Here is a 25,327-nt window from a genome sequence, read left to right as displayed (position 1 = left end):
AAACGGGCTGAATTCTGTACGAATGTTTGCCAAAATCCATTGTAACTTGCACGAAACCATATGACTTTCTATTTTTATTATTCAGCAACTATTTGTTCAGGGATAATGTATGAGATTTGACCTAGATTTTATTTCGTAATCAATCAAGAATGCCTCAAAAGCTGTGTCGATTAAATAGAAAGATAGATATAAAGATTAGTGTGTTTCAAAAGCCCAAGGGCCATATACACAACAAAAAAAAATCATACAAATCAGGGAGATCCCTAACAAACTACAAAACGGAAAATACCAATCTGTAAACCAAATAACTTAATCATTAAATTTTTTTTCTTTTTAAAGCTTTATCTACTAATACGCCCACTCGAGTTATTGTGGCTGGGTAAATATTTTTCCTTTAAATCAAAGAGCACTGGGTATTTCCGGAGAAAAGGGTCCAAATCTCTATCCTCTTCTTTCATCCTCTTCTTAAAAAATATATTCTGTTTGATTTTTAGTTAAAAAATCCCTGATTCTTTTTTTAATATTTTCCAAGGTCAAAACAGTTTTATTCTTAACCAAGTTGTGTAACTGGCCCAACTGTGCGATACAGAACTTGAGCTCAGCTGCCATTTTCAGAGACGTACACTCGAGCTCGACTTTGAATTTGCATCATAGGCTAGTAGATTTAAGTGACATAGTCAAACATGCTAGTTTCAGGTTGTAATGTCGTTTTGTCGTAATTTTAAATTTTCACATTCAGTATCTATTTTGATGGTTGTTTTATCCGTGACCTATTTAAATACTCAGGTTTTATATGCGAGTCCTTTGCCAGACGGAGATATCCATGCATCTATAAACTCCGCGTGTTTGTTGCTGCGTTCTGTTTTAATCCAATTTGGTTCCCAACATACTTAGAAATTAATTTTTTTTTTTTGTTCAAAATGATTTTGAACAAAATCCTTTCCTCTCCCAGAATTAGTCGGGAGAAGGAGCTTATAATTTTTGAATGCCAAAAGAAAACCCCCCTTTTACATACAACCAATCGTTAGAAGCAGTAGAACAAAATTCTAAAAGCGTTTTTCTATTTTTCTGTTCCCCTGTAAAATTTCTGTAGTGTAACATGACGCCTTTTGAATAAATGTATCTGAATTGTAGACAGCAATTTACTTTCCTATCCCAGAAATAGTCGGAAAATGGAGCTTATAATTTGAAAATCTCTTTACCACGTCTTGAATTCCAAAAGAAGACCTCCCTTTTACATACAACCAATCGTTAATAACAGTAGAATACAATTCTAAACACGTGAAAACAAAAACTGGTCATTTCTAACAATAAACATAAAAAAAAGTGTGAGGAAGGAGTTTTTATCTTCACTGTCCGATGCAAGTGAGAATTTCCAGAGTTATAGATATCTTCAAATTTCTCTCCTTTAGTACACGCCTTTATAGAAATCCTGTCCCAGGTGTCTTGTAACTAGTTTCTGAAGCGCTAAGAGGAAAAAGCTAAAGTTCTTTGTTATGCGTTAGAAGTGTGTTTATGCTAGAATTTCTAGACTAAAAAAGAGTGAGTGTGTTGAGCTGCCTTAAGAGGGATAGTAAAGACAAACTCATGTCAATTTTATGTTATTCTTCTTTATGATAAATTTTAACTTAGACTTTTTAAATATGAACCAAGTTTTGGGATGTTTTTTTCTAAGCTTTCTCTGCTAAGCTAATATTTTTACTGTGTTTTGTGCCGGTCAGATATTCAGGCTCTTTTTCTAATGAAATTAGACACTTGAAAGTAAAGAGATAAAAGGAACGAATAAAATAAAGCACAAAGAAGATTAGGCAGAAGATTGTGTGAGAATTAGTCTAGTAACAGTGGATATGTTTCTAAGATAGTTTCTATATGGAGATTAAAAAGAAAACCCACCGCCCCTGTCCACCTGAGTTTAGGTTTCCTGTCCATTAGAAGTGTATTTCTTCGACACACAAGGAATGTGTTTAGAAAGCTCAAAATCTGCCCAAAACTCTCACTGAAAAAGAGGCAAAAAATTTGGAGGATCGGTAGCAATAAGTCAAGCTTATTTATTTATTTTGCAGTACATTTACCTTTATCTAGCGATGACAGGGAGCCTCTCTAAACGTTTTCCAGATAATCTGACAAATGTGAACAGTTTTTTATTTTGAATTAGAGAAACATTAAATGATCATAAATACAATTTATTGCGTGTTACTAATTGTTAAATTTTCTAATTTTAGTTTTGGTTTAAACTGGGCTGAATCAAATGTTTACAACATTTTTTTTTTCTGACTCAAAACTAAATTCACAACTGAAAAAGCTCAAAATAATATTTATTTCATTGCATTCTATTGTTTTTATTCTCTTTTTCACAAGAATACACCAAACGATCTCCAAATGTTGTCAGATGCACCGGCTCACCACCTGTTTGTTCTGCTGGGACCAATGAATCCTGATTCCAGTAAATTACCAGATGTTCTTTGTGCCATTCAGGTAAACAAAATTATCCTCTTTTTTTTTTTTTAACTTTGTTTGCCAATGGCTTGCTATTAGAAGTTGCAGAACTTACCTAACCCAACTGCTAAGATGTTATGACTATGAAAAAGAAAATGGGCTTTAAACTCATCACATAACTATGTGGTCAGTTTCCTGGCTTTTTGCGGCTATTGTCGAGGCGTCTGTCTCCTCTGATCAGAGAAGTAAGGATTTTGGGGAGAATATCGTCAGGGTTCTCTATTATTTGATGAAAGGAATAGTTACTTGATTTCTTGTTTGAGTTATTGGCATGGAAAAGATTTCTAGTGTTTTTTTTTCATTCATGTCTGAGAACTTTGATCAGAATGGAAAAAGCCAATAATAAAAAGGAAACTCCTTAGACTAGAAGAATAAGATCTTAGAATTTTGTTTTGTTGAAACTTGCTTAGAGTTAACTCAATATTTGGACTCAGTGGATTTCCCCTAAGTATTTCTTAGGGTTCCTCCTAGACGTTAAATTACTTTTTTAATTACTCCTGATTTGTCATTTGTTTTACTTGTACTCTAAATTGTCCTGAATTAAAAAATGACCCTTTTCAAAATGGTGCTATAAGTATACTTGCAATAATATGGCTATTTTATAACCGATACCGTAACAATGTTTAAAAACAAAAGAATACGTCGACTCTCCAAAAATTTCAGGTCGGATTCAAATAGATCAAATACCTTCAATTAAAATGTAAGTTTTCAAAAATTAAAATTAAGTTTTTTTTATTTATCCAGTTATTCTGGATAACGCTTCAAAATTAGTGGTACTAGTAGTTTTTAATTCTTATTAAAATCATTAAAATTATGTTTGGATGCCAAAGTTTCCTCTGTTATTCGTTTTCCGTACTCTGCAATAAACAATAGCTTTATAACTTTATGATTTTATATTTTGATCGCTGTTGTTATTATTATTACTATTGTTATTATTTTTTTATAGAATTGATTATGTCGTAATAATTATTATTAATATTTTAAATATTGTTGTTAACAAGCATAATAATAATAATACTATTACTGTTATTAAATAACGCGTGTTTTTTCACGACAATATTTATTATTGCTTAAGTATAATTCAGTTATAATTAATCCTCTATAAATTGTTTTGTTTATAATAGTTTCTTAAGCTGTTATCTGTAACTTGGTTTATCTAGCTCTGATTGGCCTTATTATGTTTATTGAAAGTTTAATATTTTTTGCCAGTGATTTAACAATTTTGCACTGCTTTTTCTGCAGGTATGTTTAGAAGGTGAAATTTCAAAAGCATCAATTATTGAAGGTCTTTCTCGCGGGAAAAGGGCATCTGGTGATTTAATACCTTGGACAATTGCTCAGCAATATCAAGATAAAGATTTTCCTTCTCTTTCTGGAGCACGAGTAGTGAGGATAGCTACCCATCCTGACTATCAAGGGGTAACTGAAATTTTCTTTACTTTCTTTTATTGTGATTTATTCCAGTTTACTTTTATCTCTACTAATGTATTTTCTCTCTTACCAACGTACTCACTATTTTCTTCCGTTTATTATTTTGCGAGTTTTGAAGTATGAGAATTGGAGAAAAAAGGCAGCTAGCGCTGTAATTGTTTCGTGATAAAATTTGATTTCTTTTTCTTCTAAGTTTCTTCAAAGAAATTCTTTTTCATAAAATAAGGCAACGGAATAGTAAAATGCACTGAATTTCGAAACAGCACTTGACTAAGCTTCGTAAATTTTATAAGAAACCTTATTTTATCTCTATCTCTTTGAGATATTAATGCGATCTGTTTTGGGATTACGGCGTTTGGAATCTAGACACTATTCGTTCATATAGCTCTCGGTCTTTATTTCTCAAATTTCAGAGGGGGAGGGGGGTACCAGATGATTTTTCTGGTGAGAAGGAATGTCTTGAGCTTCAAAAATTGCCTTTCAGTCGTTTCATTGTCTGTAAGGTGATCCCTTGGACATTCTTGACAGAGAATTTTCCTCCTATCTTTTTGCAGACATGTGGGTAACGTCTTAATTGACCAAGTATTGAATAAAGCTCACAAGATTAAGAATTGGAACTCTAGTGTACCTTAAACTACCTTTTAAATGGATAAAAAACTATGTAATTTAAATGATTTGTGATACCAATTTTACCATTTATGAGTATCCTATCAATTCTTATGACATAAAAAAAAATCTGTCTTTAAGGGTTACTAAGCCATTCCCCACTGACAATAAATCTAAATATTTGAGAAATAATAAATGTCTTTAGCAGGTTCCATTGGGGAAACCTCACAATATCCCTCCATCGTATAATTTTGGATGAATTTATTAAGTGTGACGAAATAACAAGACATGTCCAGGAGAGTGATTATAAATTTATAGATTGAAGTAAGTACCACCATCCCCCCCCCCTCCACACATACTCTTCTTTTGTCTGAATTTAATATCGGTACACTGCCAACTTCAGCAAATGGCTCTCCATTAATAGTGTGGTTTATTAAATTTGTAAATAGAAGTCCAAAATTAATTTCCAATATTCTAGCTTGGTTATGGAGCTCGGGCTTTATCTTTGTTACGTTACTATTATGAAGGCAAAATAGTGGATCTTGTTGAAGAAAAAGAAGAAATAATTAGTGAAGTTGAACCAATCCCTGATGATGAAGTTGGTCTTTTAACAGAAAAAATTGGCAAGTTTTTCTCTTCTTTTTTTTTATTTCACTTACTTCTGTAATGGCGTGATTTTAAGGTTTAGGTTCCACTAAGAAGAGCATTAGGAAAATTGCTGTAATAGTTGTAATAAAACAAATAATCATAAATATCCCATTCATTTCGAAATATTTGTAAGCCTGTATAAGCAAAATTTTAACTTGTTGTTTAAAGTTGTTGAGTAATTGAATGTAACATAATCATTTTCATTATTGATGTTATAAAATTGGAATGAAATACTGTTCTAATGCTTATTTTCTTGCTCTGAAATTTCAAGTCCTTGCTTGGTTCAAATTATGCTAATGTTTAAATAGCGACGAAGACCACACTGCCTTTCCATCATAAACAATAAGTAGAACAACAGGGAAATTTTTATACAAGACAGTGGAACGCAACTTTAAATGAATATTTCGACCCTATATCCAAGGGCCGTCCTCAGCAAAACAAACGAAGAGAATAAAAAACAATATAAAAGAAACATACATTAAAATTCAATGATTAAAACTGGAAGGTTTTTAAAAAAATGTTTTAAAACAGCCCTAATATCGTTACTTCAAGGAAGTTCAACCAGGACTGGTACACCAAGCGAAGTGGACAGGGAACAATTCATTCAAATGGAATAAAAATACTTATAGACAAGCTTTCAATGCTAATCTCGCCTTCTTGGCAGCCAGCCTAGATGGTCTATTCGTAACAGGTTGAGTGGAGTTATTTACTGCTTTTTTAATATAATTAGTTAAATCATTTTTAATTAAGTTTGTGTATGGGATATTAAGCGAATATTCCCCCAAATCTCTATTTAAAGAAATATTACTATTTATTTTAATTTTAATTTCAATTGCCTCTCGAACAACTTGTTTTATGCCCAAATCATTGCTAATAAGGCAAGTCTCTTCAAAAAGCATTTTATGACTGGGGTTATCATATATGTGACTGCTTAAAGCAGAATCAAAGGAAATATTTGTACTATTAGAATTTAAAGCTTTAGTTATGTCATCTTTGTGTTGTTTTAGGCGTTTTTCTACATTTTGATGGGTTCTACCAACATAAAAATGGCCAAAGTCACATGGTATTTGATAAACCCCTCTTTGGCGAGTAACTGGGGTTATACCTTTACCACAATTTAAGAAATTCATGATTTTAAAATTATTTGTAAATACGACATAAAAATTATTTTGTGTGCAAACTTTTTTTAAACTTGTAGTGACTTTTTTAATATATGGAAGGTAAATTTTGTTTGAGGGCTTGACGGGAACTTCACATTGCAAAAGACCTTTAATTTTACGGGAGTGTCTTGCCAATCTTGGGTTAATTGTATTGTTTATAAAGACAATAGGATAACCGTTTCTAAAAAGTATGTCTCTAATAAAATTTATTTCATCTGTGATGTAAGATTAAGAGCAAATGTTTAGGGCACGGTCAACAAGAGATGTAACAACACCTCTTTTAACTTGTGGGGGTTGATTGGATTTAAAATGTAGATATCTGTTATTTTGTTTGGGTTTTCTGTAAACTGTAAAATCCAGTTTATCAATGTCACGAATAATTAAAACATCCAGAAACGGTAATTTATTTGCATTTTCAATTTCTAAGGTAAATTGTAAATTTTGGTCACATGTATAAAGGTGACCTAGAAAGGCACTGTGTTTACTTCCTCCCTAATTCCAGGGTGATATGACATTATCCATACAACGCCTAAACTAGACATGTTTAAAAAAGTATGACATTTAGGTCCAATTTTAAGAAGATTCTACATAAATGTTCGCTAATAGCACGAATGGCGGTGCTCTCAGAAGGAGACAATTTTCTTTTTGTTAAAAAGAATTACGGAACTGAAAATACATTGAATACTTATTACAAATTTTGACTAGGGACATTAAAACCTCACAATCTATTCCTGTTGTTGAATCTTCAATTAAATGGTAGTTTTCTTCTATTTCATTTTTAATAACTGCTCAGATATTGCTACATCAATATTTGCGTACATAGAAACTATGTCAAAACTACTTACTATTGTATTTTCTAAAATGCTTGCACTTCTAAGTTTTTCTACTAAATCTACCGAATTACATATGTACGATTTTTGGGAATAAAGTAACGGTTTGAAGGCTGTACAAACCACTTTCCAATATTGGAAGCAGGGGCTTTCGTACATGCTACAATTCGCCTTAAGGGAGTACCTTGCTTGTGTAATTTTGGTAAACCGTAAAACTTTGGGCAAAAGCTACCTCGGGGGAGAAATTTATTATACAATTGTGGGGTGATTTTGCCATTTTGTTTTAGATTCCTTAATGCGGTTATAATTTTATTCGCAAACTTATCAGTATGGTCGTGAATCATGGAAATATATGTATTTGTGTCATTTAAGTGTGAATAAATTTTATTGTCGTAGTCTAAGGTATCCATGACTACAAGGGAATTTCCCTTGTCTGCTTTAGTTATTATAATTGAAGGGTCTTTGCGAAGATTAGACAAAATTAGAACTCGTGGAGGGAGATATCACCAATGACGAAGAGAATGGATCACGGGCCCAGATTCTACCTCCAATAAGAATTTTGTTGTTATAGTCTTTTTATTACTAGGGAAGGGGACATAAACTAGGCCTAAACTGGTACTAAAGTAATTGAATGGCAGTAAAGAAATCGAACAATCAAGAAAATATCTTGTGAAGGAAAAAATAAAATGAGAAACTTTCAAGTAAGTAAATGACAAAATCTCTTTGTGCCGTTTTGTCGAAATTGACCGCTTATTTGTCGATTGACACCAGCTTGGTATAGCGTGGAGAATGATATAAAATACTCTGATTGGTTAGACATATTGGCGAAAGATACTTCGTTCGAATCGAAGGGACCATGGCTTTCTCTTAGTTTTGTCAAGAGATAAAACCTTTTTCCCCAGAGCTCACGTTGTTAAGTTACCTTAGTGTTTAAGCATGCCAATCAGCTTCTTTTAATGACCCTTTACGCCAGGGAGTATCTTTAGTAATGCATTCTGGTTCTGACAATATGCAGTTAAGCAAACAATAGCTATCATAAAGAAAAAACGAACTGAGGTATTATAGTAACAAAATATCACCTCTGCCATACTTTCACATTAGAAAGCATAAGAATAATTCCCCTAAAACAGATGTGAAGGAAGCTTCAGAAATTATCAGCCTCAAAAACATAAATGTATCAGACACATTTGTCAAGGACATTCTCCTTGTACCGTATTTTCGATATTTGAAATTTATTTCTCTGTTGTTCCGGCTTCCTATTGAATGTGTTTCAATTGAGCGCTTAGTGCATATAAACGTCCACTTAAAAGAAAATCTGCCTTGCTATCGGGAGAAGGAGTGGTCAGAGGGTTGTACTATATTAGCAGTGTTCCAACGCACGGGTAGGATGATAGTTGCCTTGATGGAAGATACATGCTTCCAGAGGTCATAGAAAGAGATCTTCCCTGATATATAGTAATTTTGAAGGAACTGTTTTGTGGTATTTCTTGATGAACTTTTGAGATTTTTACTGAGGTGTTCAATACCTGTGTAAATAAAGTCACCCTCCCCCTCCTGCCTGCTTGTACTTGAAACCAAAAACGGTGGTTAATTGGGTTGATTATCCTGATTCAAAATTATCCCACAATACTCAAGTCACAATAATTTGCATTAAAACAAAAAGTGAAATCAATATAGTAAAGTACCAAAAAAACAACAATATATCATCTTGGAGTTGAATTGCCTCAGAAATATGGCCTGAGTATTACGGAACAAGTCTACTACACAACTCTGTACCTTTTCCGTAACAGCGTGTATACTTGTCATCCGTGTCAGCTACATAATACAATTTTTTTGAAAGTAGGCGAGATGAGGCTTGTTTTGTAATCCTATTTTTGAAATAAGAACGTGCTTGAAAAAAGAAAAGAATTCAGAAACTGCACTCATTCTTGATAAAAAAAATCCGATTTTTTTAAATTATCTGATAATCAAAATCTCGCCCCATAGTCTAAATCTGACATTTTGAAAGCCCTTGTAAATAATGAGAGATCTTGCTTGGTTATGTTATATGTGTTCATGTTGTAGTACCATGTTGGAGCTCACTCATAAATATTTCTTCTGATCATTATGAATTCCACAGGACCCCGGAAGAATTTACCGCCATTATTAATGAAACTTGAGGAGAGACCAGCAGAGAAACTTGACTACCTTGGTGTTTCATACGGTTTAACAGCTCCTTTACTCAAATTCTGGAAACGAGCTGGATATATTCCTGTTTATCTAAGGTAAGTAAACAGTCTTCAACGAGCCAATTCAGTAATTTTGAAAAGTTTGTTAAGCTAAGACGAGTTTTTATCATCGATTAAGAATTTCCAAAAATAATCTTAAATTTAAAAATGCATGAAATGGACTTTTTTCAAAATTAATGTTTCTCTTTTTCCCCTTGAGAGGACGTGTTGTAAGGCACAGATACTATTCCATGTTACTCGTCATATAATGATTGTAACCCTATAAAAAACTTCTAAGCAGTAACCTTGTTTTAATATCAGTCAAAAATCTCTTTTTGACTCTAATTCTAGAATTACTTGTGAATTGCAAGTTTGACATTTGGCGTAGTTTTCAGGAACGACAAAGTGTATTTTAGGTATTCTACAATAAGCGTCAAAAGAAAGCAAAAAGATTATGGTTATGGTTAACTTTTTCTCGAAAAGGATGAACAGCACGAGTTGGCTATCCAGCAGATATTAGCAACTAAAGAGTAAAGTTAAAATTTGAGTCTTGGAGAAACTACCCCTACCTTGTACCCTGATCCGCTGTTTAGTATATTTCTGTAGAGTTTCTGCCTTATTATGAACATGAAAAAAAAAATTGCACTTACTTCTCCTTATCTTTTTTTATTCTTTTGTTTAAGCAAAAAGATTAATATATACAGCCTATAGAAAACGAACGGTTACTATAGACCGTTCATTCAATAAAATTAACAGCTACACACTATTGCATAATTAAAAAAAAAAACTTCTCAGGAAAATTCATCAGGTAAATATGGATGGGGGGGGGGGGTAATCCCAGACTTTCTTCGTGTGAAGGAACATATTCACGCCAAGTGTGCAGCATAGGTTCTGAGGGAGGGGGGGGGGGTCAACGCTTCGAAAATGGATGCTCTAACACAAGAGCAATCTGATAAATTCTAAGTTTTGCATCGCACTGTTTCGGGAATGAAATGTTTTGTTTATCCGCATTCGCCTTAAATGATTAATCCTTTAGTTCAAATTATTTTGAAAAGCAATAGAAAAATAAAACACTTGCAGCTACCAGCTAACTGTATTTGTCGCACTCTGAAGTGTGTTCAAGAAAACGCAGGCAAACTTTATCGTGAAAAACGGAACTTGTTCGTATCAAATTGGAGCGCTAAACGTTTGGTTTCAGTTGGAAAAAAAAAAGCAAAAACAATTTGTTCTTCTAAATGAATCACTTAATGAAACGATCCAATTTCTAGCCACTTTTTTCTTGATAGAAGATACTTGAAACTCTTTATTAAAAGAATTTACTTAAACCTTGGGGGGACCTATTTCTATTGAGCTATCATGCCTTGGCGAAACTTATCCTTAGTCAGAAAAATCTTTTATCGGGCTCTTGAACGGTTATTATCCTTTATCAGGCTCTTGAACGGGTATTATCCTTTATCAGGCTCTTGAATGGGTATTATCCATTATCAGGCTCTTGAACGGGTATTATCCTTTATCAGGTTCTTGAACGGGTATTATCCTTTATCAGGCTCTTGAACGGGTATTATCCTTTATCAGGTTCTTGAACGGGTATTATCCTTTATCAGGCCCTTGAACGGGTATTACCCTTTATCAGGCTCTTGAACGGGTATTATCCTTTACGAGGCTCTTGAACGGGTATTTATTGCTGTAAGTTGGTTGAATGATCGAGAAGGTTCTGTTCTCAAGATTGAGACATTTTTCATAAAGATTATATTAATTTTTGCAGTTTTAAGTGAAGAAATTTAGTGTTAAAATATACTTAGATTACCGTGCCTAATTGAGTCGTAGTAGTCGTATATTGTCGTATATTGAACAATTATAAAAACAACATCTCGTTTGCAACTAAAAGACGCGGAAGGTTTTGGCACCTTCATTGGAAATTTGTTTAAATTTTGGGCCAAGATTAAAGAAGGAAATTTGCATCAAGACTTTGAATGAACTTTCTCAGTGAACTCTCTCTGAAAATAATTCAGTGAATTATCTGGAATTTCATTATTTTGTGAATGACCCGAAAAGTTTTTCTTTTGTGTATAAAAATGCTAGTTTCAATTGTATTATTTTAGTAAAACCACTAATGACGGTCGCTGTATACGTGATCGGAATATCTAGACTTTTGTACCTGTTTTTACACTGTCTAAATAAATGGATTTATCCCCATTTGAAAAAAAAATCATTCGTGAGTCGTATTAGGGATTTTAAAATAATATGCTGTTTATCAGCTGGTTTGACGGATGTATCAATCCGCTCTCCCTTCCCTTAAAAATATTCTTGCTTGATTGCCTGTATTGAAATCCGTTAATACTACTTAAGTTGAATGGAAATAAAGTTTGAAGTTCAAGTTAATCTCAGTGTTGCCCAAACTCGCAATATATTTGCTCATAGCATTGAAATGTGTAGTGGAAAGAATATCCTTGTAACAACACCACTCCTCCGGGGCAAAGTAAAAATTATTTATTTAGTCAGAATCTTACCTTAAAGTACTAGGTTCACATTATCCGGATGGGATTGTGGGCTATTTGGATTAGGGTTCATCGTGTGATCATAACATTTAATTTCCGACTGCGAGTACTGTGTAGAACTATTTCTAGTTTGTTGGAATAGAGTCCCCCTTTCCCTAGCAGCGTCTCGAGGGTGATGCTGTTTCCGTCGTCTTCTAACAGAATGCATCACCTACAATTATACCCTTATTGTTTGCACTTATCCTTCATTCACTAAACTATTTGTCTTACATAATATTTCATATAGTCGCTGGAAAGATCGCATTATTTAACCTTTTGATGTTAATTTCCAGACAAACGGCTAACGAGCTAACTGGTGAACATTCATGTATTATGCTGTCAACATTGCATACAAATGAACTTGCTGGTGATTGGCTAATTTCATTCTGGAAAGATTTCAAGAGAAGGATTGTCCATTTAATGGGTTATCAGTTTAAAGAGTTTAATCCAGCTTTGGGACTTTCACTTCTTATAAATAAAGCTGTGACAGAGCAACCAACAGGTACTTCACTTTGTTTTTTTAACTAAGATATTAGGGATGTTTCAATTTCCCGACATATCGAAAGGGATCCCTTAAAATCCCAGTGTTCATTTCCACAAAATTGTGTTGAATGCAATACATATTTTACGCTAATGTGTACAGCACTAAAATAAAATGCACATTTTTGGAAGGGAATCTGAAAAATATATCTTAATCTTTGTAAAGTTATGATCATATGATGATAGGAATTGTTATGTAATAATTCTGATGTGATTTTGGATATGGATTAGTCCATTCTTGATTTCACCATCAGAGAGATACATTTTGAAATGTTAAACGTAAGAAGCTAAAATTTGCTCATCTTTTTCTGTCAAAACTGTTACGTTTTGTTTCATCTTATAGTAAGGTTGTCGCAAGGTCTTAGATAGGGCTAATAAGCATTACAAAATTCTATGTGAAGGAAAACACGGGAAAGCCAAAATGGAATATGTGGGGTTTTCAAAACTCATATGTTTCTAATTAGAACTCCAAAAAAAGCACAAAGAAAGAATAAGACGAGAAAAAAGAAAGGAATTGCACAAATATGTAAAAGCATTTTACCACAGAGTGAACTGGCATGAGTAAAGCAGTGTGTTAAGTTTTTATGTTTGAATTTATATTTTCAAGTAGTAATAGCTGATTCAGCTATTATTACTATTGTGCTGTTGCACATTTCAACTACCATAGAAAAAAATATGTCAGTCAGTTTTCCTTTTTTTTTCTGGATAAATTTTGTAATGATGTTGCCGTGTCACGATATAATGGCTAAATTTAAACAATAAATTTCCATCAAGTCATTACCACCTCCCTTAATCGTTTGTTACACATTCATCAAATCACTACGTCATATTTGAAAGCGAAGAGAAGTGATTTGGAGCTTAGAAATCCGCTTCAAATTGTAATGGTTTAGATTGTGAGTAATTATCTTAGTAGCCTGTCTCTGTATCTTCACAAATTAAGGAAATGGTTGAACACTTAAATTCACCTAAGTTTAGTATTAAAGGGAGTCAAATTGAGAGTTATGATTGAGCAAGGGATTCAAGCTGAGCAAAGGATTGAATAAGCATAATATAACTATGATCATTAAACTTACTGAAACTTTCCAAAGTTAAAAGGCAAGAATTGGAATTCTTCGTATCTTCACGAAAACTTGTATCACATATTATTGCGTTCTATGAAACGTTCTTATCTTATGTTATTATAGTTTAAATGTTTGTCAATTTTAAGACATATTAATAATAACATGGCCTGTCCTTGGCCATTCTGTGGATATTCTGCTGGTTTGGGCTTTTTTCTCTTTGTATTAGGTGCGCCACGCCCTCGTTCAAGTTCGTTGGTGTTTCAATGTAAATAAAGAAAGTGGCTCTTTGATTTTTTTATTTTCTTTTTCCATCGAAAACATCTTATATTGTGCATTATATTTATCTTTTTTTTTTTGTTCAAATGGAAGAGACCACTCTCTAACACCATAGGGTATATGGTATAACTTTTGCAGTATTCCAAACAAAGTCACTCATTTGAATATCTATATGTTAGGAATGACAAGCGGTATTTGCGAATGGTTTCTGTTCCGATACAGACTCTGTGTCCCAAAAGATACTTTTCTGATAAAACAAAGACCAAAAATACATTTTTGTTCATTAGTAGTCAGAAATCTGTTTCTCTAGTTTATAGTTGTTGTTGCCAGAATACCGGTTGACGGCTGCTGATAGTCCTCATCGACCGCTTTAACTTGGTTTCTTCATATTGCAGAAAAAAAAAACACGAAAATGTTTAATAATTATAGGACACTATTGTCTGATCTTGGTTTTGGAACTTTGAATTTCCACTTAAATGATTTTTCTAAAATTTTCCAAATTTGAAATATTCCATATTTCCAAATGAAACACTTGTTAATTCTTTAGATTACGTGATCACAAATGCTGATTGGTCTTATAAAATATATTAAGTTCATTACTTAAAGCATTTTTTGAATCATTTAAATGTTATACGTTTGTTTCAAGGTTGTCGTTTACCGTGGAATTGCCAACTCGAAAAAACTTCTATTTTTGTGCACGAAGCTGCGCTACAAGAGCCACACTCAAGACTACTTTTTATGGATCTCCGTGTCACCATAGTTTAGGTCTTGATTACCTATGTGACTGTCGGGAATGATCCCATGTGGCTACGGAATGTCTATTAAACTTGTGGATGTGAAGACACGTCTTGACCACAAAAGAAGCTCGGATGGAAGCTCTAGACCTAGAAGCTATAATGGCTCTTGGTTTTGGAACTAAGAGATGCATAAACAATAAGATGGAAATCGAACTCCTAAAAACGCGACAAAACCGTGACTGGCAATTGCTGAAAAATATAACTAACCGACACATTTACCATCGGAGAGTCATCCACAATCTAACGATTGTAGATGGCAATTTTTTTTAGCCCCTATCTAACAGAGGTTAGTTCAACCACAAACGCAAAAAAATAATTGTGACTGTTTGCCAGGCTTTGTTGTTAATACCTACCAGTCCCTTATGTCCAGTAATAAGGATGATTGCAAGATATTTGAAAACCCTATCCCTCCCCTCCTATCAGAGGTCAGAAGTGGAGTAGACTCTACGAATAAAACATGAGCCTTGGTTCTTATTGGATCCTAAACGTTCCTTTTTGGCAGATGAGTGATGACTAGATTTTAGGGACCTCCTTCTCCTTCCCATGAATGTTAATCGATACCAAACTCCAGAAAGGCGTAACTAGGAAATGGACTATTACTTTTGACTAAGCTTGGCTGAGACCCGACAACCTCTTAAGCTTAAGCTAAGACCCTTCTCACTTACTGAGGCTGGATCGCTTTTGAACCTAAGAAGGGAAATAGCTTTTACCTCTCAAGTTTTATTTGAGTTCCAGCAATGACTTCTGGTAGATGATCTGATCATAAGAATTTAGCGGCCCATGTCCCCATACAGAACCCAAATCAGATTGGCCTCTACAGGCAATATGTGGAAATTCTTTTTTCACTAAATGTTTTGGGCCGGTTCAAATCTAAAGAGTCTGGCAGATGTCCTGATTACAAGTATCTATGCCCCCCTTCTCTGTGGGTTAGGCATAGGTTTAGACCTTGAAGTGTCACAAATAAGATACGGGCTTGCATTTGCTCCAAATCTGATTCAATATCTTTTTCTGATGGATATAACGACACGAATTTAGGGACACCCTATCCCCTTCTGACTTTTAATTGGCATGAACTCATAGGAAAGACAGCTAGTACCCTGACTTTTACTTCTCAATAAGTTTGACAATAAGATGTAACAAACCCTTTTGGTAGAAGTTATGATTACGAGAATTTAGCCCCTTCCTTTCCTACTGAAACTGTATTGCGAAAAATTAATGGACAAAAACGGGGTTAATTTAAATAAAGCAGTGAAAAAAAAGAAATGGAAAACAAAATAACAAAATATTACTAATAAAAAAAATCCGAATATTTCGGCTCCACGTTAGGGAGCCTTTCTCAACAGAAAAAAAAACTTTAAGGAGGAGAAATAATTTTCATAAAAATAAAACTATCTAAATAAACGACAACTAAAGACACGGGGAAAAAACACAACTAAAAACCTAACAAATAAATACTACTCAAATTCTAAAATACATCCATAACTGCTGTTAGTCACTAAACAAGACAAACACTGTGAATGTCTATAGTGCACAAAAGGTAACTCTCCTCTTTACAATCAGTGGATAAACGGGATCCATCTAAAATGAAGACTGTATTTATTTGAAGAAAAGGTCATAAAACCCCAGTCACAACCCCTGATTAAATTTACCAGGTTAATAACATTTATGATATATATGGCAGCAAGTCTAAGAAATTTTTGAATTATACATTTAATGGATTTTTTTATTTGATAGTTTGGCTGCAGTCCGTTGACTCTTTCCAGCTTTGACCTCATCCCGACTTTCCCTTGCAGGGTTGTCACTTGTTCAGGAACTATTATGCAACTCACTACTGTTAGAAAAATATTAACTTCCCCCTAATTAGATGTGTCGGAATCTGACACCGTTCTATTACAAGTCCAGGTCACCCGAACATAGGCCCTCTTTTATTCCCCAAATGTGCAGGATTGGGTTCCAGCCCCAAGTCTTACACCGGTTCTTATTTACCACCAAATTTAATTAAGATAAGACAACATGTTTGGATAAATATCCTAATGACAAGAATTTGCCTCCCCTCACGTGGTATAGACTGGTTACGAACACCGAATACGTACATTCAGGATATCTAATCTTCTTTCTGCAAACTTTGATTGGGATTCTTCATCTCGTTTCGGGTGGATTCGTTGTTACAAGAATTTAGCAACCCCTTCCCCACGACTGGCACAACCGGGAAACTTACTCTAACTTCCAACTAAGTTTAGTTAATATCCAATACCTCCACCTAGTAGACGCTCTGATGACAGCAATTTACGGGTCCTTCCCTTTTCCCTCCGGTATTGGGTCTATATGTCAAAAAGACATGACTAGGACATTAGCTCTTTCTTACTTCCTGCAAAATTTGAGATCCGACCACCTTTTGTTGTATATGCTCTAATGGCATAAGTTAGTGACCCCCCTCTCCTTCACAGAGTATGGATTTCGGACACCCAATAGCCAAGCCAAGGCCCATTATTCTATTATTTATTACCAATATTTCCCGAAAGTATTGATTGTGATCTAGTGATTACTCTAGCAGATATCGTGCTAACAAGAGTTTAGGGGCTTCTTCCCCCACAGCGATCGAAATGGGTATGCGCCCCAAGAAAATACAGCGTGAGTAGTTACTCTTACACCCGACAAAGTTCTCATACGACCCAATGACTCCTTTCTTTAAATACCTGGATGAAAATAGTTTAGAGAATACAGTAGGACCTATAGTCACTGTAGTATTATTAGAACAATAAAAGAGTAGCAAGCGTCTGGACCCTCGAAATGTATAACTGGGACATTAGCTCTTACTTTTCTCCAATTCTGATCGATATTCTACAAACCCTTCTGGTAGCTGTTCTGATGATAATGAACCCGTAACCATTTCCTTTCCATTAGAAAGTTGGTTTGTGTCCGGACACCCTAAAGGCAAGAAAGAACACCATCTCTTACTTACTATGAAGTTTGTTTGAGTTCTGACAACCTCTTTTGGTAGCTACACAAATGAAAATGCTCCACCCCCTCTTGAAGGTTTTTTTGAAAGTTGCTAAAAATTTTGCACACCCTTGGAATCGAACTTCTCTGTTTCATGATCCCCGTGCCGGAAAAGTTCGGATTTTCATTTTTTACTGTAGATACAGTCGTATTGGTCCGTGACTCATCAAAACAGAATTTAGCCATTTTTAAGAGTTTTTTCTAGAGTTATTACGAAAAGAAAGAAATTTTATGTTTAAATGTCTTATTATTCGGTTATTTACGAATAAAAAAATGACGATTTGTCGTCTTTTTCTGTTGTTTCAATTGATGCAGGATTTAAGAACGTTTTCTGTGCCCTTGTTCGTCTCCTCATGCATAAGGTAATCCTAATAATTCTTCCAAAGAGGAACAATGCGGGGACTGGGATAATTGCTGACATTTAAACACAAATTATATATTTGGACAATCATGTATAATTCTTAAAGATATTAATTTAAAATCTTGAAATCTTCTTGAACATTTTTGATATTTACTTTTGAATAGTGTTGTGAGTCAAAATTATGGTTTAGGGTTCTTTTGCAGAGTAATAAAACATTCAAATTAGGCGAACATGCAGGCTGTATGTGAAGTTTCTTTAATGTTTATACACTTCACCTGTTTTTTGCTGTTGTAACGAAATTGTCCCCATCTCATCTTCCTCAAACTGTGGACGCTTATCAAGATAAACCCCTTTGCAGACACTTGATTCAAACCTTATCAATTGATATTGCTAAGAATAATCGTTTTTCTTTCAGATTTGAGTATTTAGATATGTTCTTCGGTTAGGGTTGATTCCAAAGAATGCAAGCATTTGGATAATATAACTGGCAATTGTTAAAGAACCCTTAGCAGATAATCTTTATATATTCAAGAATAAATTGTCTTTAGTACAGTTATGACACGCAACTTAGTTTGAAAATCACTTATGCAACCTTCGATTTTTTTATTTACTGCGATTTTAAAAAGGGCTTTAAATTACTATGTAGTCTGTTGTTGTTTATTTAAGATCATATAAAGTGTTAATGTCATTTCTAATTATTTTAGATGTCACTAAAGAAGAGCTGACTGTAGATTTGACCCCTTACGACCTGAGAAGACTCGAGATGTATGCTTCAAATATGGCTGACTATCACTTGGTTATTGATCTCTTACCTTCAATTTCAAAATTGTATTTCCTCGGGAAAATGGGTGAAGTTCACTTTTCAGCTGCTCAAGCGGTATTTCTTTTATTTTTATTTTTTTGAAAAAAAACAAACTTTTTTTTTAATAATCTTCACTTCCAGTCGCGTCCCCAAGGGGTGAAAAGTGTCGCTAAAGTCCCCAAGACCTTAGAAAAGTCTCGTGTTAGAAATAATGTCCTAGATTCTACAGAAGAATTTACGACTTTGCTATTTGTAATAATCTGGTTTGATTTTCTAGGACAACACGCCCAAAAGTTGTAAATCTACTACTCCAAAATATTTTTTTTTTGTGTGTGTAATTGTTGCAAATTTACAACCTTTTCCCAAGCAATTCGTATAATGCAAATGAAAAATACATAAAATTAAGTGAAAGCTGCCTGTCCTCAGAACAATATTCGGGATGCTAGAACCCCCCTTCTGGGTACGTCTTTGCTCTATATCGTATGTTTCTCTCATCCTCTCTTTGTCTCTCCGTCTCTCTATCTCTAGTTCTCCTTCTTGCCTCTCTCTCTCTGTCTTTATTAAATCAAAATGGATACTTGGTTCTATGATAATTCAACTACTGAGACTTTTTTTCTAGTTATGGTGAGGTTGATTTGAATTTTATTTTTTATTTTTTGACACATTTCGTTTTTGTATGTTTACTTTGCAGTAAAACTTCGAAATTAAATTTAGGAAAATACAAAAAAACGTTAATGGAAGTCTAAAAATTCAAATGTATAGGAAAAGCGCAAATAAATGTTGTCAGGTTTTCGTCAGGTGTGACGGAATTTTCAAGTTGGACTTCTCTTCTATTTTTTATTTTGAGCATAATTTTTTTTTTTACATGCCATTCTGATAACGTTAGTCTGATGAAACATTTTTTTTAATTTATCTCATGAAAAATCTCCTATAATTAAATGTTAGAGAAGATTGTAGATACATTGAGATTTTGTAATGCTTATTTTCTAACGCGTAACAACATTTTTGTCCAACATTTTTGAACCTTGAAATATTATTTTTCTTGTTTGCCATCATAAAAGTTTAATTTATAAATAATTGTTAAGAAACATGCCCTCGGATTGAGATTTTCAAAAACAAACATCAATGAGGTACGAAATTATTCGCGTCCAAACAAGGAATGGGTGTAAACCTTAAGAGAACTGAGAAACAAAAATAGGAGTTAAAAGCTCGCAGAAAGTAACAGTTTTAGAAATATGACAAAGATATCATTTTGAATAGTTCGTTGTTTATGTTGGTAAATCCATGCAAAAAAAAGAAAGAAATAATGGAGTCAAGAAATAATGGTAGATGATATGAATAGTAAGTTCTGAAATCATAACACCGTTGACTGTCCTCAAATCCTTGGTTTTAGTAAAAAAATAAAATAAACAAGCAAATAAATAATGTACCCAAAAACCAGAGCTCGTATATGGGGTGGGAAACACTTAGTTAATATAATCTAAGAAAAAAAGGAAGAAAGAAAAGTGGAGAGAGAGGGATGGCTCCCTACTTCAGTCCAGACACCAAACCTAATATTGACTACACCAAAAACAAACTAATATACCTCCAAGTAGCCCAATATATCTAAAAATCAGAAACTGATTATAATATACATCTAACCTTTCTCTCTTAAAATGGGTCAAATTAACAGAATCTCTTAATTTATAGTGAATATTCCTAGATTAGTTCTTTGTCTTACAGGCAATTCTTCTGGGATTGGGTCTTCAGCATAAAACCGTAGATATTCTTAGCAAAGAGCTTGAGCTGCCATCAACACAACTCCTTGGCCTCTTTAACAGGACAATGCGTCGTATTTCTCAGTATTTCCGTACGACCACAGAGAGTGCAGTTGCCGAAAAAATCGGCCTCTCAGAACTGGGACGTGTACCTGCTAAAATACAAGAAATGCTCCCTATGGAACAAAGCCTCGATGAAGAGCTCGAGCAAGCTGCTAAAGTGAGTGCTTGTTCTTTCTTTTTATGTAATGTATTAGGAAGCTTGTGAAAAAACTGATCCGACACTATACACTATTCACCTGACAGACACGTTTGTGTTTGTTTTTTTTTTTGGGGGGGGGAGGGGGTAAATTCGTAAGAAAATAGTTTTTTTTTGTAAACATTGTACAGATAGGCTATATGAAAAGAATCATAAAAAATAATTTGATTTGAAGGGACCCCCGAGCTCCCTCCTCTTCATTTGTCTGTCTAATGATGTACTTCGAGTTGAAATGCTTTGACTATCAACTTGATCGACATATCTTGCCCCTTATAGCCTAGTTGTCTGGCCTAAATAAAACTGTCTGATCTAACTCTTATACCCTCAAGTTGTCTGGAAACTCAAACTCGGGGTCAAACCGAGCTGGTAATACCTCAACCTGGTATAGCGTAATAAATCGCCTCAGGCTTCCACACTTGAAGCTGGGTTGGAGAAGGGGCGCACGATATTTCGAGACAATTTTTTCGTATCCCTTGGGCGCAATCTCTTTCGCTACTTAATAAGAGCACTAAAACTTTCAATTTTCGTTCGAACTAGTTCCTTCATTATATTTTAGGACTATTGGTTCAATACCACCAACCTTGGGAGAAAACCTGGACGCTTTCCTTATTTTTTCTTCTTCAATTATTTCTATCATTTTGTAGACAGGGGCTTAAAACTTTCATACAAAGGTTTTCTGATTTGGTGAATTCGATGGCTGAACTTTCATCAAGATCCTCCCTTCTTTTTTTTGAAGGGGAAGGGTGGGGTGTTTGTCCTGTTTTTCTAAAACTAAGCTAATTTTCTCAGACTCGTAGTTTTTGATGGATATTTTTAAAGCGAATTAATTTTACATATTGAGAATCATTGGATGCAGAATGAAATGACTCAGAAACGGTAACTATTATTTATTTTAAACTTAAAAGTAAATTCTAGTGACGGGAACAAACTTATGGGGATTTCTAAAAAAGTCTTGAAAACCCTCAAAAACCATGGAAGATCGACATCAAAAGTATGTCATTCAAATTCCCATTTCTGGAAAGCCCTTATCCGAAGAAAATCATATTTAAGCTTTGGTAGCACTGAAATGCAACGATAAGTCTCTTTATTCTTTTCTATTTTTTTTTTTTTTACGGGGGCCTGTAAGTGACTGAAAAATCGCAGAGTAAGGGCCCATTTGAAAGCTAATATCTCAAGTTACACATTTATTATGAAGTTTTGATAGCGTCTATAAAAAGCCATTTTTTGCCGTATATATTGCTGTCAAAATTTCATTTTTAGGGTTTCGATTACTATCAGCACGAGATGTTTTTTACTTACAGTTAGTTACCACGAAATCTTTATGACTGTCTTCTATAAGTGCGTCCAAACACGTTTATCTGAGAAACCCTTTTTACTTTTTGATAGTATTTTCCAACTGTCAAGGCGAAAATATTTGCACACCGTTCCCTTAGATTACTTGAAGGAGGAAACGTCTAGGAAATAGTACTTGGAAACAGCCCTGTTCACAGGTGCACCTCTAGCTTGGACCCTTTGCCTGGTAGGGCTATCTCAAGAGAGCGATCTTTTGATACCTCCAATCAAAGGCCTAACAGGGTTTTGTGTTAATGCTTGAGGTTCATATTTCTTACAAAATTTTTCGTCTGATATTTTTCACCTCTCCTGTGGTTTTAAATATTAACTAAACATTTTGCTATAATCCCATATTTGTTCCATTGAGTTCTATCCATATACAGAATTAAATTTTGAAATTTGGTGTACAGGATTTTTTAGACTAAAAAATCCGTTAAAATGTGGTTGAAAATCCTAAAAATGGACAGTATTCCCATTTTGTAAGTAATTTTAGATCCTTCTCTATGGAAAAATTTAAGTAATATCATTATTCTGGCTCTGTGAATCGATAGATCTGACACTAGTGAATCCAGTGGTATAAGCTTCTTGTCCTTTTGCTGTAAGATACAGCTGCAGGCTTGCTGCAAATTTGCTTGTTTTAGAGTGAACGTGTACCTTAATAAATCCTTTATAAAAAGAAAATTGTTCAGATTAATTTGAGATTTATCGAAATTAACATCGTTCACGCTATCTGAAGTTGATAAGTGTTATTTATTTTCAGAGTCTGAAGGAGCAACAAAAGAGAGAGCTTGAGAAACTTAAGAAAATGGATCTGAGTCAATATCAAATCAAAGGCTCTGAGAATGAATGGTCAAGTGTTTTGGAAAAAACAAAAGGATCTATTCTTTCGATCAAAAGGTATTCAAACCATGTATTCTTCCCAATATAGACCACAGATTGTCAGGTGGCTCATGTAAGAAAAATGGTGTTGAATAGTTTTCTTAGTTCTCTGATTGAACTACAATATTAACCCAAAACCAGTCTTATATACGTTTCACGACTAAGCCACTATTAATATATAATTGGCTAGGAAGAGAATGTTATAGAGGAAGACAAGGTAGTTAAGGCATGTTTTCTTGTGGGTTATGGAACAAGAATTGTCTCAAAATAAGATCATTCAAGCCTTTTGGAAAGGCACGCCTGCCTAGAGTCTCAGGCGGGTTGACCAAAAATTTAAAATTGATATAGGACCGTTAGATTGCCTGTAGTGAGAGGCAAACAAGGCACGGCCCCCTATGATCTTATGTTTGACCTTAGGAAATAATCTGCAAAGGAGGGAAAAGAAGGGCAGAAAGCCCAAGGTGTGTTAGGTTGGACTATATAAAAGAGACTAAAACATTTTTCTAGGTATACTTGAGGGTGGTCAAAGTAGGAGATTCGAACAGAGAGGGATGGAGGGTGAGATTTGTTATCTATTTATCACCAGATATCATACCAAGATTACTTCACTGCTAAGAGAGATTGCGTCTTTTTGGCGTTTATCGCTATGAAATTGTTAAAAAGTTGCACTCCAGTTATAATTTTGTGGGATTGAATTCAAACTTTTCCTGAATTTAAATTTGCTGTGCTTGTGCATAAAATAAAAACTTAGCACAGAACGTGGAAAGCCTTTAAATTAAGAAAAGATTATTTTCCGCCACTGCCAAGGCCGGACCCCGAGGGGGGGTTTGGGGGTTTGAACCCCCCCCCCCCCCCGAAATATATGTCTGACTCATAAAAACGTAACAAAAACGGATATAAGCAAATTTCGGATGCGTTTTTGAGGTTTTTTTGTATACCCCCCCCCCGAAAATAAATCTTTGAGTAAAACCCCCTCTGAAAAAAAAAATCCTGGGTACGGCCTTGGCCACTGCATAGGCTACGCGACTTTGTCAGGTCTTTCACTGTGGGCTTTGTAACTCGGTAGTCATGCATTTTTCTTCCTTTCTGTTTTTTAGGTTAGAAAAAACAATAACAAGAGAATGACTTTAAACGCAATAACGTATTTCATCAGCTTAATTAGTCCAATGAATATATTGGTTTCAAAGTGTTGTCTTTCATAATCTGCAGTCATTTTAAGGATATGCTTACAGGAATTGATTTTGGTTCTTTAGACGAGGTTCATTTTGGTCTGTCTCTTCTGCCCCTTGGCCACTTCTTGAACTATTGTTTGTATAGTGCTCATATTATGCTTTGAATGTGTAACTTGTCCTATTAATTTTTCAAAATTATGAGTCTTCTATTTGAAGGCGGGCCCTTGCGTTTTCCTGACGGCTGCCTAGGCTACTGAATATTTTTAGTAATTGTCTATTTTAGTGTTTAATTGTATTTATATTTCTTTTCAGTGGTGAAAAGCGACATTTGTTGGAAGAAGTAGAAGAACGGGATGAGTTCAAAGAAGACAAGAAGCTTAAAGGGAAGAAAGGTGGCCATAAGGATAAAAAGTTTAAAAAGCAAAAACGATGAGCTTTTAATAAATGATTAATTAACTCGTTTAAGGTGATTTTTGCCATACCTCAGTGTCATAGTTGCCCCTTTAGGAGATAAGGTTTGCAGAAAGCACTTTAATGATTACTTAGTTCGAAAACAGCCCATTTACTTTCCATGATTCGGGAGAAAAATTAGCACGGGTATGTCTAGGCAGTATATCTTCAGATTACAGTAACATCAAATGTATTGTTATAGCCGACTACCTGTGGATTATTTGCTGAGAAAATTTGCTGAACATATATATTTTTTTTAATTTTAATCTTGGTATAAGTTGTTGGCATGAAATTTACATTATATCATAATTAAGTAGGTTTCTTAATTTGCAGTCTGCTCTTGGGCTATAAACTGTCTTATTTCGAACACCATGCTCCAGCCTAATCTTCTTGCTGCGATAGGGTAGGAAGAACCTTTTATAGCCGTAGTAGGCATGTATACGTGAAAAGTGACTCGCTTATTTAGAGGTTTCGACATACCCTGGCAGAAGAATGTTCTTGAATGCTTGTGGTTTGAGACATTTTCAAGGAATTTAATTTTGTAATGATAACTTTTGCACGAAAAATAAAGAGCGAATATAGAACTTAAAACAGGTGTAAATTAGTCTAAAGGAGATGAGGTATAAAATCTTAAACGAACAAATGTACAACGAGTAAAAAATGCAACTTAAAACGAACAGAAATTACCACATATAATCATTTGCATTTCACCAAACAATGACAGAT

General features: G+C 34.3%; 1 protein-coding gene across 1 annotated transcript in view; it reads left to right on the top strand.

Moving 5' to 3' along the window:
- Positions 1 to 24,612, top strand: part of l(1)G0020 (RNA cytidine acetyltransferase l(1)G0020) — a 71,136-nt gene extending 46,524 nt beyond the window's left edge. Inside the window, exons 10-18 of the mRNA XM_089088351.1 lie at positions 2,359 to 2,475; positions 3,739 to 3,915; positions 5,012 to 5,156; positions 9,291 to 9,435; positions 12,209 to 12,417; positions 18,655 to 18,827; positions 20,475 to 20,729; positions 22,861 to 22,997; positions 24,464 to 24,612. Coding sequence (XP_088944477.1) covers positions 2,359 to 2,475; positions 3,739 to 3,915; positions 5,012 to 5,156; positions 9,291 to 9,435; positions 12,209 to 12,417; positions 18,655 to 18,827; positions 20,475 to 20,729; positions 22,861 to 22,997; positions 24,464 to 24,584 — 1,479 coding nt within the window. The 3' untranslated portion in view covers positions 24,585 to 24,612. The remainder of the gene's footprint in view (positions 1 to 2,358; positions 2,476 to 3,738; positions 3,916 to 5,011; positions 5,157 to 9,290; positions 9,436 to 12,208; positions 12,418 to 18,654; positions 18,828 to 20,474; positions 20,730 to 22,860; positions 22,998 to 24,463) is intronic.
- The last annotated feature ends 715 nt before the right edge of the window (positions 24,613 to 25,327 follow it).

Source organism: Artemia sp. Qi Xiang Cuo, chromosome 4 (assembly GCF_049724085.1).
Source record: "Artemia sp. Qi Xiang Cuo chromosome 4, ASM4972408v1, whole genome shotgun sequence".
NCBI classification, from domain to species: domain Eukaryota; kingdom Metazoa; phylum Arthropoda; class Branchiopoda; order Anostraca; family Artemiidae; genus Artemia; species Artemia sp. Qi Xiang Cuo.
This window is presented reverse-complemented; position numbering and strand designations above follow the sequence as displayed.